The sequence below is a fragment of the Pteronotus mesoamericanus genome, unplaced genomic scaffold (genome assembly GCF_021234165.1).
Source record: "Pteronotus mesoamericanus isolate MK-2021 breed Mesoamerican mustached bat unplaced genomic scaffold, CSHL_Meso_final contig_182, whole genome shotgun sequence".
NCBI classification, from domain to species: Eukaryota; Metazoa; Chordata; class Mammalia; order Chiroptera; family Mormoopidae; genus Pteronotus; species Pteronotus mesoamericanus.
The window spans coordinates 15,134,252-15,151,014 of NW_026555078.1; the positions used below are offsets into that span (position 1 = coordinate 15,134,252).

Here is a 16,763-nt window from a genome sequence, read left to right on the forward strand (position 1 = left end):
AGGGGTCAGTGGAGTGACAGGATTGGCAATCAGCTTTCAACACCTCAAGGGCAGAACGAAAAATGCAAGATTTAGAATTAGACTGGAATCCCCTCTTGGCCCTGCCACTCAGTGGCTCAGTGACATCAGCACATCACTTAACCTCCTGGCCTCAGCTTCCTCAGTAGAGAAATAGAGCGCAGGTGACATACCTCAGAGAGTTATTAAGAGGAAGAAATGAGACAATGGCCATGAAATTGGAATGGTGCTAGTTGTAGATGCTGTCATCTAAGGCAGGCTCACCCCCTGACCTCCACCCCTTTGAAGAGACGGAAGGGAACCCATAGTCCACTGCATTTCACCTGCTGCGCTGTTGCACCCAGGACCAATATGGCGCCTTTGGGAGAATTAGGAAAAGGTGCCCTATGGTCAGAGGCAAACCCATGTGCACAGGCTTGGCAAGAGTAACTCAGCTGGATGCCGGCCCCCACTCATTTGGGCAGCTGGGAGCGACCATACAGGGCCCTGCACCACGTCTCCGCTGGGAACCAAGAAGAGAAGGGATTGAGCCAAATGTCTCTTTCACAAACAAAACTTGATGCATTGACTTTACTCCCTCACCTCCTTGTTGCATCCCAGAAAACATCACTTTAGCAGACAGGCCTTCTCTGACCACCCTCTGTATAATAGCAACTTCATGTTTCCTTCCTTCATTTCTCTCCACAATACTTATCACCCACTACCTGGTACAATACATATGTGATATAGACAGATATTCTACATAACATGTGTATGTGTGTGTCTATATGTATATACATATATATACACATACGGGGTGGGGCAAAAGTAGGTTTAGACTTATTGGTATGAAAATAATGCAATAATGAATAAATAATAATACAAGAATAAACTCTGTGTTTCTTGTATTCACAACTCTAAACCTATTTTTGCCCCACCCTGGATGGATATAGTTTTTTAGTTCACTGTCTGTCCCTTCCTAGAATGAAAGAGCCATGAAGACAGGGAGTGTTCTGTTTGTTTACTCTTCTATCCCTAGTGCCCAGGAGAGTGCCTGGTAAGTAGTAGGTTCTCCAAAATATTTGCTGAGTGAGAGATTAACTAAAATATTATCAAATAGAAGGAGCAAATTTAATGATACCTTCCTGGGAAAAGCTGCCCTGTGCTTTAGTTCAAACAACTATTTTCAAAAGGGATGGGAAGCAGACAGCGATGAGATGGAGAAATGCTGTGCATGAGCCAGGGATAACTGCATGGTTCTCCTATGTTGTATAATATCTCATGTAGGTTAATAGAAGCTCCTCCTAAGTTTGGTTGATTATTCTAAATATTCAAAAATAGTTTTTAAAAAATTTACTTGGAATGAGTTCTGCTGATTATGAAAATGTCACACTACCTCTAGGCAAAAATAATAGCCCCATTGGGAAATACTTACCAGATCTTAGATTGCTGAGAATTTTCAGTGATGAGACCCAGCATGTTCCAATGGAAGATGCATGGGCTTTGGTGTCTGAAAGTCCTAAGTTCAAATCCCACTGCTAGCATAAGGAGCCCTATGACCTTGGGCAAACTGCTTAACCTGCTGGGCCCTAAATTTCCTTCACATTAAAATGGACATAACCATACTTTTATTGATGCTACAATAATTAAATGTTGAAAGGACTAAATATGAAAACATATGTGGAAATATCTAAAAAAATTTTTTGAAAAAGATACTCCCTTCTCATTTGGTGGGGTTATTCTTCTTAACTCAAAGTTCTAGCCCATTTAGAATGATCTCCAAACCATTCAAAATCATTTCACACTTCTTATCTATAAATGGTTGTATCCTCCCATATAAGTCTCTGTGCATGTGTACATGTATGTGTCTAAACACAATCAATGCTTAAAATTAGGACTCTGCCTGAGTATGCATTTAAAAAAGAGAAATGCACAATTGTCAAAAGGATGGTTCTTCCTTTTATTCATTGATTAAAAAATTTGTTTTTTACAGTGAGCATGTATTAGTTACATAACCAAGAAGAAATATTGCTAATTTCATTGTAGAAAAGCCATTTCTTAGAATAAAAAGAAAGAAACCTTATTTTACCCACATCGTATTTTCCATGCTGAGTATGTCATATCTTCAACTTTCAATCACATGAAGCTATAGAAGATAAATAAATTGTTTATGGACAACAAAGCAAAATGCGCATTAAATTAGAGAATACATATCTCAGGAACATCTTTTAAAAATACATTTTAAAAAATGCCCACTTTCCACTCTTTGATTCATCCAGAAATATTAATCAGAAGGAAGTGAGAATGTAAGCATGGGAACCACATTTTCCTGGTTTTAAAATGGTTCTTCAAAACCAATACAAGTCCATCAATTCAAGACATTTCTTCTAACCCTAGATCAACAGAGAATGCACTGTATTTAGATTTTGGTCTTGTTTACACTCCCTGGGAAAAGGTCTCACTCAGAGTCAAACATGCACAATCTGGCAGCGGGGAAGGTTATAGGGCAGCTGTGCAGACACAAAGACTCACCTGGACCTTGATCGACATCTGTGGCAGCATTTTCAAAAAGAGGGAAAGGGAGAGGAGAGAAAGGGAAAGAAAAAGGAAGAAGAGCGTTAGCAGCACACACACACACACACAATGCAATGGGCCCTTGCATGACTCCCAAGTTCATGCAAGACCCCCAAAGTGCTCAGCTTCTGAGAACTTAGTTCTACCTTCACCCAAAACCACCCATGCAAGCTGAGGGGCCAAGCTCCCTGTTCACTGTGCATGTAGCAAGAGAGGTGAGCTTCACATCTGTCCGGAAAGACACATCCTGGAATCAGATAGGGCTCCAAAGAGCTGAGCAGACTGGAATCCTGCAAGAATATCAGTTAAAATATTCTGGTTGATTTCCACATACCAAAGCCCAAGCAAATCCCCCTCCCCTCCAGATACAGAACACTGGACATGAAGTCAAGCAAGGTTTCCCAGTAGAGAGAAAAAATAATAATAATAAATCACTCTGTTGAGGAACAAAGAAAAAGAGGCATATGAATTAAGAGCAAGATGCAGCATTGTTCATCACACAGGACTGAAGGACACAGATCACAGAACATTCATAATTCTCTCCCTCCCCAGTATTCCCAATGACCTTTCTTCATCACAGACAGCAGTGTGAGTGTGCGAGATTGGGTGTGAGTAGATCATTTGCCTGACATTGAAATCCTGCCTCCCTCTTTCATTTCTGCCCTTGCTTTCACCACATCATTAATGACAGGAATTCCCATTTAAAATCACTTTGGATATCTACAAATAAATATCCAGTCCTCGAAAGGTTGATATTTGAATTAAGCCAATGAACTTTCAGAAATGAAAAACAGTTCACTCCCACCATCTCCATGAACACAATCTCCTCCTTCTACCCTGAAATGTAGAACATAATCATGCTGGAGAAGCCAAACAAAGAGCAGCCCAAAGCCCTGTTAAAACTCCTGGACCCAACCTTGAGGATATGCTACAGCCAAGGAGAAAGAACAAGGCTATTTCAGAAAACCACTGGCCATTTGGATGATCCTGGGTGACTCACTTAGAATCACTGAATGGTGGGTCTGGGATATCCATAGACATTAGCTACTTTAACTTTTTTTTGTTAAGATGGAGGATGAAACAGGGTGAGAATTGTGCCTAAGGTCATACAACTAGTTGAGGACAGAGCCTAGAAAAGACCCTAGATGTTTTTAATCCTACCCAGCTCAACATTCATTCAACTGAAGCCCAAGTCCCTCAAGGGAATATGGAGCACAAATTCAGTTTGCAAGCTAAATGAGCACACTGAAGACATAAGAGAACTGGGTGAATGTCTCCCAGCTACCCCATGAGTGGGTCATGGATTTCCTCTGTGCCTCAATTTGCTGCCACTAGAATTGTCAAGTTCTAGCAAGTTCCTTAGGGCTCTTGCCCCAGAAAAATCCAGGCGCCCACCTAACAAATCTGTGCCTAGGCATCTGGGAGGGGCGTAAACATAGCAACAGCTAAGTGTCTCTCTAGCCCCTGTATTCCCTAGAAGCTGTATCTGCCCAAAGAGGCTTCTAGAGAGCTCTGAATCATTCCTCAGTCACACACCCTTTCAGGTTTTCTGAGGAGTTGTTAGATTTAGGGGCGGAACGGCATCAGAGAAAAAGAAAAGAGGCAAAATAGAAGAAATGGACAGAGAAAACCTTCTGCATAAATAACTGAGCAGGGCCAACTATGCCTGATGGATTGTCTAGTATAGCAGTCCTTAAAATACCCCTTCATTAAATAGGGTATCAAACTGTTTACATGTGGTTGAGTTCAGTGGTAGGAGTGTCAACACTGTTGTTCACAGAAACATGTTTTCTGGGGGCACCAAGACCCAAGGGAGACAGGATGCCTCCAAACCCCAAAATCCTTCCAATACTAAGTTGCCCATTTTGGCATTGGAGACAGACAGGTCTGGGTACAGCTTCCAACCTGCTCAATGGCCTTGGGTCAATCATTGAACTCTCTCCAAGTCCTTTCTTCAGCTTAAAACAGGAAGATAACAGAGCCTCCCTGATGGCAGTGTTATGAGAATTAAATGAGATTAAACACTTGTAGAGCACTTAACTCAGTACAAGGCAAACACTGTATAAATGTTAGTTGCTCTGATTATTATGATTTTGAATTACCACAGACAGAATTACCAAAAAATGTTGACCAGATGGCTTCCTGGAAATGCCAAGAGACCATAGGAATTAAGCTGTATTTCTTTTGGTGATTTGGGTTCAACTGTTCTATGTGTGAGTGAAGACCTCTCAGCGCCAGCCCTCTCCTCCTCTGGGTCATCTCTCCTCCTTCTCCTTTCCTCAGGGGGAAGCGGGACCAGAGGGAGTTAACAGGTTCCGGGCAAGCATAAGCAGGAGACAAAGCCAATTGCAATTTTATTTCTTGTGTTTTCCTTCCTCAAACTTCAATTTGGCCCAGTTCTAGTCCTATGCATAAAAAAAGCCAGCATCTCTTCTTACCAAAGAGGGCCACCCAGAAACCACCCTCCTCCCCCACCATAGCAAGAGATCAGAGTCCAAACTCAGCTCCTGGCTGTGGCATCAACCTAGAGGCAGATCTGAGTGTTCTCTCCAGTCTGAGGGACAGAGAGACAATATACCACCTGAGTTACCTGAATCTCTGCCTTTATTTCTGACCAAAAGAATGAAATGACAAAGGTAGGAATGGAAGGGGCACAGGGCTAGGCAGAGGGTGGGGATCAGAACTTCAACAGCATCCATTTACTGTATTATCTGACCAGCATCCTTTCCCCCTTCTTTTTATAGCAAGTCCCAGTTGTCCTCTTGGGGCCCCTCCCCCTTTCCTACCCTTAATCCATATGGTTTGGCAGAGATGACCCCCCGCCCCGACCTTAGCACCAGAGGTACACATGTAACTCAGAGCAGGTCTTGAGAGTCCATGGCTGGATGTGTTTCAGTTTCCTTATCCATAAAGTGGGTGTGACAATAGTTCCTACCTTTGAAAGTGGTTGTAGGAGCTTAGAAGGGTACCTAGCATATGGTAATCCCTCAGTCAATGTTAGCTGGTGACCTTCATATAAGAGAGGACAAGAATAGTTTTAAAAACAAAACAAAAACCCTTCCGATGGTCACACAGCAAGAAAGTCTGTCCTAGAATGTAGCTGTGGTGGTTCTGACCCCATGTCCTGCTGCCTCTGGTTTCCAAGGGAATCATCCCCAGAGTGCCTTCTGTCTGCAGCGGCTGCTGACATACAGCCTGGGGTCTGTGTTCGGGAGAGCGGGAGTGGGCCCCAGAACTGGCCAGAGGAAGAGAGAGAGACAGAGAGAGAGAGAGAGAGAGAGAGAGAGAGCGCGCACGTGCGCGCTTGCTTATGTCAATTTTTAAATAGATTAAAAAGTGGGGGCAAATTGCAGAAGCAAAGGCAGTTGACAACCAGATGTGATTGATCCAGAGGAGATGGCATCCTCAGCCCTGCCAGCCCTTCCCTGCTCCCTCCTGCTGTTTTATTTTCTCACACTGCTGGGCCTGTAGTTTTCCAGAGTGCCACAGCATTTAAATCTATATTCTATTTTCTCTCCTAGAAAATAGGTCAGACCGAAGGCAGAGTTCACCGGGTGGGGTCCCAGAAGGTTTGGCTAGGCCTTGCCTGCAGGAGGCAGTCCGCTCCACACTCCCCAAAGCTCCCCCAGGGGCTTGGGGGGGTGGAAGTAGCAAGTGGGGGAACCTCAGACTCCTGCCTCTTGAGATGATCGAGTCCAAATGAAGGGTGACGGGAAGGCTCCCCAGGCTAAGCTATACTCTGCAAGTGCAACAGCAGCAGATGGAGGTTCCTCCCCATACCCCACCCCTCACTCCCATGCCTTCAGTGAGAAGAACCAGATCTCCCCCAAACTGCAGGAAATTGTTCCTTTGAATTATAAAATAACCGTGCTGACCATCCATACTTGTGGCTGAAGTTGTTAAAGATGCCATAAGTGTCCGTGGGGTACTGCATGGAGGTAAGAATGTAGGAATGCCCCAATTTACTTCTTCCCTTGTTGTGAAGGCAAAAAGACTGGGCGAAGGGTGGGGGCCTCTTTTAAATCCTTCCTTTTCTGGGTTGCTCCCTTTCCCCTGGTCTGAACATGGCATTCCTAACAGAGGTGACTACAGACTGGGCCAGAATTTCTTTTTATTAGGATTTTCCCCCTTAGTATTTTTTCTTTTTGAGCTCCTGCTATCCCCCAAGGTCAGTGTAAATGCCAAAGCTAGAAGGATGGGAGAGGAAAGGTGCCCCATCACGTGAGCCAGTCCTCAGCCCTGCTATCATGACAGTAGAAGCCACTAACATTAACAGAGCAGGTCCTGCCTAGAGCTTATGCCTTTGCTATTTCCCTGCCTGGACAGTCTTTGTCAGGTATATGTAAGACTGTTCTTCACTTTTTTCAGGTATTAGCTCAGACACTACTTTCTCAGAAAGGCCTCTTCAACCACCTTTTCTAAAATAGGGACCCTCCGCTATCAATTATCGTGTTTTTCCTTTCATCATGGCACTAATCACTATTTGATATTATATGCTGGGTCTATGTTTTTATTTTTTATATCCCCCATTAAATCACCAGCTTTATGAGAAAAGAAGTGTTGTCTGTTTCATTAAACACTTGTGTGCCCAGAGTTTAAGCCGGGTCTGTCCTATCACAGGTGTTGAGCACTATGTATTGAATAGTGACTAGATCATCTCAATTGATACAATTCACTGAGACAGATTTCATTAGTATCTCCATTTACACATGAGACAACTAAGGCTCAGAGAAGGAAAGGCACATGTCTGTGTGCAGAGGGGCAAAGCTGGGACTGGACTCTGAGTCTAGTGTCATCCCCTTACTATATTGAGAAACCAGTTTTCTTTGCTGTTGGCTTCATTGTCATGTGGGTTGTCTCTATATGGTAACAAAGATGAAATCCAGCAGCTCTAGAGAAAAGACAGCAGCCTATTTACTGGTCATTCTAGCAAAATTTCCTGGGAAGGCTCCCTCAGTTTGGCTGAGGTCACATGTCTAGCCCTGAGCCAATTACTGTGTCCGGCAAGGGATAATGTCTGTATGTCCCTGGCACAAAGCCACGCTGCTCATAACAAAGCTCATGTTTAGTGAGCATTCTCTGTATGCTGGACACTGTACCAAGTGCTTTATGTACATCTTATTTAATTCTCACCTCAACTCTAACAGGTAGGAACACTATTCATCCCATTTTCCAGACTAGGAAACTAAGACCCAGAGACTCCATCATTACTAATACCTCTCTTACTCAGAGCAGCAGCACATCAGATAAGGGTCAAGCTATATACTGGAATAAAAGAAATTGTCTTAAGCCAGGACAGGTACCCATCAAGCTATTACAAATTAGGGATTTGAGTACTGGACCGCTCCCGGAAGTGAGAAAAAGGCACAGCCCAGGACAGATGGAAGGAGCCGGATGCAGTAGGACCATAGGCCTGGGTAACTCGAGACCCTGCCCTGGACTATCTGCTTTAGATGAGTCTGTTCTTTGCCCTTCTGCAGCCGCATCCCACCCCAGGAAAGGAGGAGTCCATGGGGCCGAATGGATGTTCCCACCCAGAACCGGCAGCACCTGCCGTGGTCCCTGTGTAGGACACACTCCGGTACTTGGAGCTCCTTGCCCAAATAGACCCCATCCACACAGGCTTCGGCCTCTTCCCTGGGTCCATTCTCCCAAAAGCAGCCCAAACGACTGATGTATGTACTCTAGAGCAGGGGTCCCCAACCTCCGGGGCTGCAGAACAGTCCCAGTCCAGGTCTGTTATGAACCGGGCCACAGAGCAGGAGGTGAGCTTGAATGTAATGTGCTTCAATTACCCTGAAACCATCCCCACCACCCTGGCCTGGGGAAAAATTTTCTTCCACAGAACCAGTCCCTGGTGCCAAAAAGGTTAGGGACATCTGCTCCAGAGTCAAGAAATGGCCAAGGAGGGGAGGCTGTTTGCAGGTCTATGAACTTCTGCAGGCTTGGCGTGCACACAGGTGTGGGCCTCTATGGTGCAGGAGGTGGAGAGAGAGGAGGCTGCCCGGTTGCCTCGTGCATAGTCCTGCCCCAGGCCCATAAATATCAGGGCAGGCCTTCTGCCAAGGATCACACCCGACTACAACTTGAGGGGAAAAAAAGAGAAAAGCAAAGCCTGCATCTCCCCAACAGCCTATCTTTCTTATCCCTGGGGAGATTGAGCACAGGGTTCTTTCCTTTCCTTTCCTTCAGGAAAAAATACAGAAATGATTTTTTTAGTTGGGAGCTAAAGCAAACTTCCAGCAGCGAAGAGCTGGGTTTCCTGCGTTCGGGGTTCTTTCCGGCTGTTGGTGCCTGAGCTCTTCAAACACAGGAAGAGTTGTCTCTCCACAAAAGGCCAGGTGGTGCTGGCTTCATCCCCAACACAGAGCCCATTTAGCCACCTTTGTAGAAGACTGAGCCCCTCAAGCCCTGGTGCTGTTTGCTTTTGTTCCTTGATGCTAATAACTCCAGATTGCAAGCTGGCGAGGAAGGGTAGCTGCTGCGTCAGGTGCCAGCCAGCCGGGGACGGCGGTGGCAGCGAGAGGAGCTGGATTAGAAGCAGGAAGGAACAAGGACGGCACTATGGGCCACGTCACTGCTGTGCCCCAATACCTGAGGGCTCTCACGGACATGCAGTGGCTCTGGCTTGAGGAATTAGAAGCCGGCTGACGAGTGCAGGAAGAGGCAGTCTATGTGCTACAGATAAAATCAGCGATCAGTCCAGACAGCTTTTATTTTTTTTATGCTTTAGGGATTTTGAGCGCAGACATAGAGCTAAGGCAACCTCGGGTTTGAATCCTGGTTTGCCACTTGTTATTAAAAATGCTTTTGTCGAATCTCTTAGCTTCACCTTCACTTTCTTCTTCAGTTCCATGGGGACAAATGGTAGTAGAGTCAGGTCTGCTAGCAAGGTCCTTAGAACACCTGTGCATTCCTAAAAGTCACTGCACTATGCAAAATTGCACAGTAAAAAGCACAGGCTTCTAGGAGAAATGGGTTTGGGGCCCCAAACCTGCAAACATCATCAGTGACACACTATAAAGATAATGACAGTAACTTTCGTAGTTATCGTTCTTAATTTTTCCTCTGTTGATGTCTTTAAGAGCAACAATTGTGTTGTGCTTGGATGTTTTATTGTGTCCTTTAGCAGGCCGATTCAAGGCGCTGATATGAATGACAGGCTACAAGTTTAAAAATTCTCAGTTTCATACTTGTAACATGGAAATGACACCAAAATAATTGTGTTTGCTGTTAAATGCTTTCCATGTATTAACTCTTTTTATCCTCACAACCGCCCTATGAAATCATGTACATTATTGTCCCGTTAAAAAATTAAGTAAAAATAAAAGATAGGAATCTATTGTGTATGCGTTAAGTGGTTAAGAAACACGTAAGTGCAACAATAAGTATAGCACTTGAAAAGTACCTGAAGTTTGCTTGTGGGAGTGGGAAGCTTGTGGGTCACAGTGCTGCAGTTGGGGGAGGGTCATCTGAACTCGGTGCGTGTGGCTCACTGTGTACATGGTAACTGAAGTAGCTGGCATGTGTTGAGGTGTGTGCATTTTGTGTATTCCTACACAGCTTGATTCAGCGGCTGCAGCTTTCTGCCTTCGCCTAGTGTTTCTTACGGATGAAATCATGCATAATCAAAAGCAAAATTATTATGCTCAAATAGTTCCCTAATATATCAATCGCATTGGGACAAATTTGCATTTTCAAAACACACATTATAGCAGAACTGACTGTACCTAATTTATATGACTGTTAGGATCAAATGAGATGATCCATATAAAGTGCTTAGCACAAAGCCAGGCAAAAAGTAAACATTCAACAAAAACTTACTGAAACTGTTAATGTTAGTGTCCCTGCTGGCTTGTTGACACAACCCTTATAAACTAAAAGTACCAAGTTGAGCTTCTGTTGAGCTGTTTAAGCCTTGCAAACAAAAGGTATCTCTAGATAAATAATATCTCCCAGGCCTAGGTCATGAGCTTGGCCCCTACAATGGCTTCCCACTCGACAGAATGAGGGCTTTAGCAAAGTCCCCATAACAAAGGGACACTGCCAGGGGTCAGGGCCCAAATACCATCTTCCTAGGTAAAGAAATGGATGCTGACCTCCTTAAATGAGCATGACCCACTGGGAAGAGAGGTACATACCTGCAGCTCAGAGAATACCAGGAAATCAAGAGAGAAACTGACCTAAATAATAGGCTGTCCCATCATCTAGTAGGAGAAAGGGAAATACACCCTCATGTTGCAGAAGAGCCTAGATGCAGACACCTTCGATTTCCCTGCACCCTGCAGACAGCACAGGGTTCTGGAGTCAGAAACATGTGGGTAAACGTCCTGGCTCTTGCACATACTTGGGCACGTTAACTATCCTCTCTGAGCCCTTATTTCCCCATCTGTAAGATGGAGATAATCTACACACCTCGTAGAATTGATGTAAGAGTTATAAGGACTTAATGCATGCAAAACTACCTAGACAGAGTCTGGCACAGAGGAAATACTGATCAATGTTGGCAAATCATAATTATTGCACTACATGACCCAAGTGATTTCCTTGAGAAAGAGGATCTGTCCTCTTTCCAAGATTCCTTGCTCTCTGGAGAGACTAACTCCTCAGGGCTTATGCCAACTGGAATTATGGTCTAGGAGACACAGCTGGGCCTCCCAGGGTTTCAGTGGATGTGAATTCTACAAATTTTGCAATTTAGTGCAAAAAGAGCTTTGGAAGAAGAGGCCTACTGCAGCTCCTCTGTAGAGGGCGCTGTTATGGATAGCAGGAAAGAGCCCTGGGTTTGGAATTAGAAGCCAGGGCGTTCTGTTTTGTTTTCCTAATTTTTTTTATTGTGGTAAATTAATAACATAACATAAAAGTTACTATTTAACAATTTTTAAGTTAAAGGCATAGTTGAGGGGCATAAGTACATTTAGATTGTTGTGCAACCATCGCCACTATCCATTTCCAGAACTCCTTTCATCTTGCAAAACTGAAACTCTGTACCCATTAAACAGTATCTCCCCATACCCCCTGGCAACCACCATTCTATTTTCTGTATTTATGAATTTTATTACTCTAGGAACCTCATATGAATATAATCATACAGCATTTGTCCTTTTGTGTCTGGCTTATTTCACTTAGCACAATGTCCTCAAGGTTCATTAATGTTATAGTTTGTGTCAGAATTTCCTTCCTTTTAAAGGCTGAATACAGTGTGTATATGCCACATTTTGCTTACAGCCCTGGTTTTGAGCCCTAACTTTTCATCCTAGCTGAGACCTTAGGCAACTCACTCAGCCTCTCTGAGGCTGTTTTCACACCCAAACTTGTGGGAACAATGACATTAATTACATGTCCAGGATGTAGTGAGGTTTAAATGAGACCATAAACATGGAAACATTTTGTAAATACTAAAGTGCTATGTGATTTATCTATCCACTCCAGAATCTTAATCGAATGGCAATTCCTTACTGGCCACGATGCTTGATCCTGGTGTCAAAAAAAAAAAAGAAAAGATTAAGTAGGGTTCCTATTCACAATAATATTATAAAAAAATTCAAAAATAGGACCATAAGACAAGCGCAGGCATCATTGTTCATTACAATCTCTGCTATTCACTGAAGACTTCTATGTGTCAGCTCCCTGTGGCAGCCTTCAGTGTGTGCGAGTATGTTTAACCCTGATGTAAACTGTTGCTATTGTCATTTAACAGATAAGGAAACCAAGGCTCAGAGAAGTTAACATCCCCAAGTCCACTCAACTTACAAGTAGTAGCCAAGATTTAAACTCAACTTCTCCGAATCAAAGTCCTTTTCCTTCTATAGTACTATCCCTATTTATTTTTCCCTCGCTGGTCTAACCACCCAAATTCATCACCCCATGGGATATAAAGGCAAACTTCAAAAAATTGATGTAGAAAACTTATGGAAAGAATTGATGGTCCTAAAGTATTTTAGAGTGACCACGACATCTGTCACTGGGCAGGATCCCCGGGCCCATATTTTGGAGAAAGAACTATAAGTTGGGGCACCCACAACTTATTATTCAGTATACCCACAACTGAATTCCACAAAAATAAAACATCCAGCAAGAAGTGAATGGGAATTCCTTGCCACTGCCCTCCCCTACCCCAAAATATTCTGTAGTCAAATAAATTTAGAAAACAATGAGTTAAACTAAGGTAATCAAGTATCTCTATGGGAAGACTCCAGAAAGCCTTGCCTGTACTGATACAGCATGAAATATTCATTTTTCCCAGTGTTTTGAAACACTGGATGCCTCCTCCTCTGTAAAATACCTAACAGAACACAGTTTGAGAAAGGCTGGCTTTAAGCTTCCCAGAACAGCTGGCAAGTCTCTTTTTTCATAAGCCTTTATCCTCACCCTTTTTGTTCCCATAGTGAGCCTTTGTGTCTGGTTCAATTCAAAACAGCTAATATTTATTGACCACTTACTGCATGCCAGACACTGACTTAGGCACTGGAGACTCAGAATAACTGTGGGTGATGTAGTTAGTCAATCTAATAAGCCAAGACAAGACATAAACATGATAGGGCAGCAGTGTCTGGTCATCTTTTATCACACTTAGCACTAATGGGGAATTCAGGGTTGACAGAGAATGCTTCTAAATCTTCGCTGAAGAAACCTGGAAGTGGCCTCCTGAGGATGGACAGCAACAATTAAGTGGAGAGAAATCTTATAAGAACCTGTCACTAAGACTGGCCAGTGGTCAGGTTGATACCCCTGAGGGTTGGGAATCGAGTGTACAGAAAGACCATAAACTTTGAGCTCAAATACCAACTTCTCTATTTATTATGTGACCTTGGTTAAGTTACTGGAACCTCATCTGTAAAATGGGGATCATATCCATTTGAGATTTGTCAAGGGATAAAGGGCCAAATGTACATAAAATACTGAACAATCTGCCTGGCACACACTTAGCATATGTTAGTCCCATTTTCTTTGATTTGTGACACTCTGGAGTAATGTGTTGAGAAAGAGTCTGAGGCTGCACACGGGCTTGGAAAGAAGAGGGGGTCATGGCTGAATAGCAGTGCCTGCCATGGGTCACATACTGGCTCAAGTTCGCTGGGGACTTTGAACTGAATGCTTCTCCCAGAATCCTCACCCAGAATCCTCACCCTGAGAATAGGAGTTTTCTAGAGACCTGGGAACTGTCAGGAGAAAGCAAGTAGCCCCAACTGAAGGATCTCTCACTACTAAGCCCCTGGCAGCTCTTCTGCTTTCCCTCATCCCCCTCCTTTTCTTCCATTTGCAGAAAACAACCACGATTGTTTTCTTCCCTTTGTAAAGCAAAGATGTGTGGTGGTGTGGAATCAGTAGGGTGTCTGCCCTGGACCTAAAAAAATCTTCTTTTGAGTTTGAGAACCATGCACACAGCCTCCTAATTATTGCCAATCCCCTTCTGAATGGGTCAATAGGACTCCGCAGGTCTTTCCAGAGGCAACTCGGGGACCCAGGCAAGGAAGCATTCCATGGCCAGTAATGATAAAGATCCAGCAAGAAAGTGGAGAACTCCTGTAAGGAACTCCACATTGTATGTATTGAAAACACTCTTTTTAAGTTATAAATATTATAAATCACCATTTTTATCTTGTAACTTCATGGAACTATAGTTAAATAACAATAGAAACATAAAAATGGGAGGGGTGATGTTATCTGGTTGTTTCGAAGAGAACAGAGTAGAGGAGATGCAGGGAATTTTAGAAGTGGAAGAGTTGTAGCAGGCCAAGCAGATTCCTCCCTTTCATCCTATACTCCACTGCCAAGTATCCGTGACACAGATCCATGTTGCAGGACTGTGCTCCACACTGGGACGACGGCAGGCGAAAAAGACGGACATGAGTCCTGCACTCTTGGAGCTTCAAATCTTGCTGGGGAGATGGGCCACAAATAACCAGACCATTAGTTATTTCATTATAATTATGATCGGTGCCATAAAGCTGTACAGGATTCATTGAGGCTCAGATGAGAGAAACACCCCCAAGATAGGGGAATTGACATGTCCACCCAGCTGGACAGTGTTCAAGCTGAAACCAGAATTACAGGCACCTATGTGTCAGTTCACTACTGTTCCTGCTGGGCCACAGTTGGGGCACCAGTGCCTGGACAGGGGTCTGGGAGAAGAAACCAGCACTAAGACTACAGTGGTGACCACATCTCTGCAACTTTTGTTGAGGAACAAGAACATGAACTTGGAGACATTGCTGTCTTGCTAGACACCCACTCGTGCATTATAGTGGTGAAAAATAATTTCAGCCCCCTTATGGCGAGGCCTAAACATTAGAGCCTTCAACAATCAGGACAGCAAGGAAGAAAGAGGAGAACCTCCCCTAGCACAGAAAGGACAGGGAATGGGGGGTGTAGACCCACAGTATAGGCTGCGCTCTAATCTATCTGCTGTACTTTGCTTGAGAATTAATCACACAAATCCCTAGATAAATCTGAAGCTGTTATTAGACAACACTAATATCCCCCTTAGAGTAATCCAGACAAATGCACTGAGATTGGGGGGGGGGGGGGAGGGTGAAGTCCCAAGTCGCTGGGGCACAAACCGCTTTCACGTTCGCATGCAACAACACACGATCATGTGCTTGTGCACTGTCCACCCCCAACACCAGCCCCAACCCCAGCCCCAGATGTCTGTTCCCAGCAGCACCCTTGGCCTCTGCCCTGGTTGCTTCAGGCAAGGAGGGTAAACTGAAGGATGGGCGAACAAGGCCTCGTTCCCTCTCCTCCCCGACTCTGCCACTGACCTAATTCTCCACAAGAGAGGATTTTTTCCTTGCCGGTCCTGCCTGTTTGTAAATCAAGCCTAGTGCAAATACAGCCTAAGGCAGGTCCAGCCAGGAGCAAGAAGAAAGAAGTCAAGAGGGTTCGAACTGTAGCCCCAGCTGCTGTTTCTTAGGGAAGCAGGTCAATGGAAATTCTGTTACACTCAGGAGAGGAGTTGGGGGTGGAGGGCAGGAGGAGGCAGGCACACCATCAAGATCATCCCAATTTCATATTCTTGTTCTATCCTTCTCTGAACTAGAGGAGCTGTAGAGACTAAAATGACCCAACAGAACTCTACTAACTTTATCTATGGCCTTGGGTCAGTTCCTTAATCCTGGGTTACTGGTCTCTGTTAACGACACAAGATATGTTGACCCTGATGCTGTGGTGTGTAAAAAAAAAAAAAGGTCAGGAAAGAGACTGACCTTAGTTGTAGGAAATGGTTCTTCGAACTGCAAAAATTGACCTGGGGAAAAAAATCAGATCTGTCAGGAAAAAAAAACCAACACAAAATGGAACTGACAGCAGCTAAAAACGCACATGGTGAAATTTGTTATCGACTAAAAAATTGAAGGAAGAATCAAACATTCATGACAAAATTTAGACCAGCCAATGTGATGTGAGAAAATTGGATGTGGTAGGAATAATGACCACAAAAGAACGTCCACAATTTGATAGACACACAAAAAAACAACTGATCGATGAATCAAATCTTCACTGGGGAAGATGCATGGAGCAGAAATTGATCTTGTTAAAAAGAATTCTGTAAACTATAAACGAATTGGAAAAATAAGAAATGGTTTAACTATGCTGAGGAGAAAATGAATTGAAGAATTATGAGCCTCACATTGTTTGCTTCTGAAAAATACTCCCTTGATAAAAAAAAAAAGTTTCAGTGTTTGTATAATTCTGATTATACCAACATAAAGTTAAAAGGTCTCAGGGTCAAAGTGTGCAATCAAAACATCTTGGTAAATGTTAAAGAAAAATAAATTATATGATCTCAAAGGTCCTGTCCAGTGGCAATTTTTTCTGATAAAAGATCAGAATAGAAAGTGAATAAAATTATCCAAATACTCTAGTCCAAGGAAGTGGATAGCATAGAAACTAGCTATTGCCTGCAACAATGGTTCTCTAATAGATTTTATTTACTTATAACATATTTAAAGCAATTTTGGAAACTAACATAGGATAATTACATTTTTATTTTGCCAAGAAATAATAAAATCCCCAAACTGACACTTTGTATTACCAAATTTTCTTAAAAATAGAAGGCATTTTAAGACTTCCCAAAGTAAGAGTATAATCTCAGACTATTTTTAAAATGTGACTTTACAATTAATTTTCTACACTATGGCTATTTTTCTTGTTTTCCTGAGGAATGGTAAATCTTGATTCTAGCCCCTTTG

The 16,763-nt window shown here is 43.4% G+C and overlaps 1 protein-coding gene across 9 annotated transcripts in view; it reads right to left on the reverse strand.

Annotated features, from left to right (window-relative positions):
- The window catches only part of NRXN3 (neurexin 3), a 1,414,514-nt gene that overhangs the window by 1,378,943 nt on the left and 18,808 nt on the right, over window positions 1-16,763 (reverse strand). For 4 of the 9 annotated variants that reach the window (XM_054567195.1, XM_054567194.1, XM_054567196.1 and 1 more), the window contains exon 2: window positions 2,530-2,547. The exons of the other annotated variants lie outside the window; for them this stretch is intronic. In XM_054567195.1, coding sequence (XP_054423170.1) covers window positions 2,530-2,547 — 18 coding nt within the window. The remainder of the gene's footprint in view (window positions 1-2,529; window positions 2,548-16,763) is intronic. 9 annotated transcript variants of the gene reach the window in all.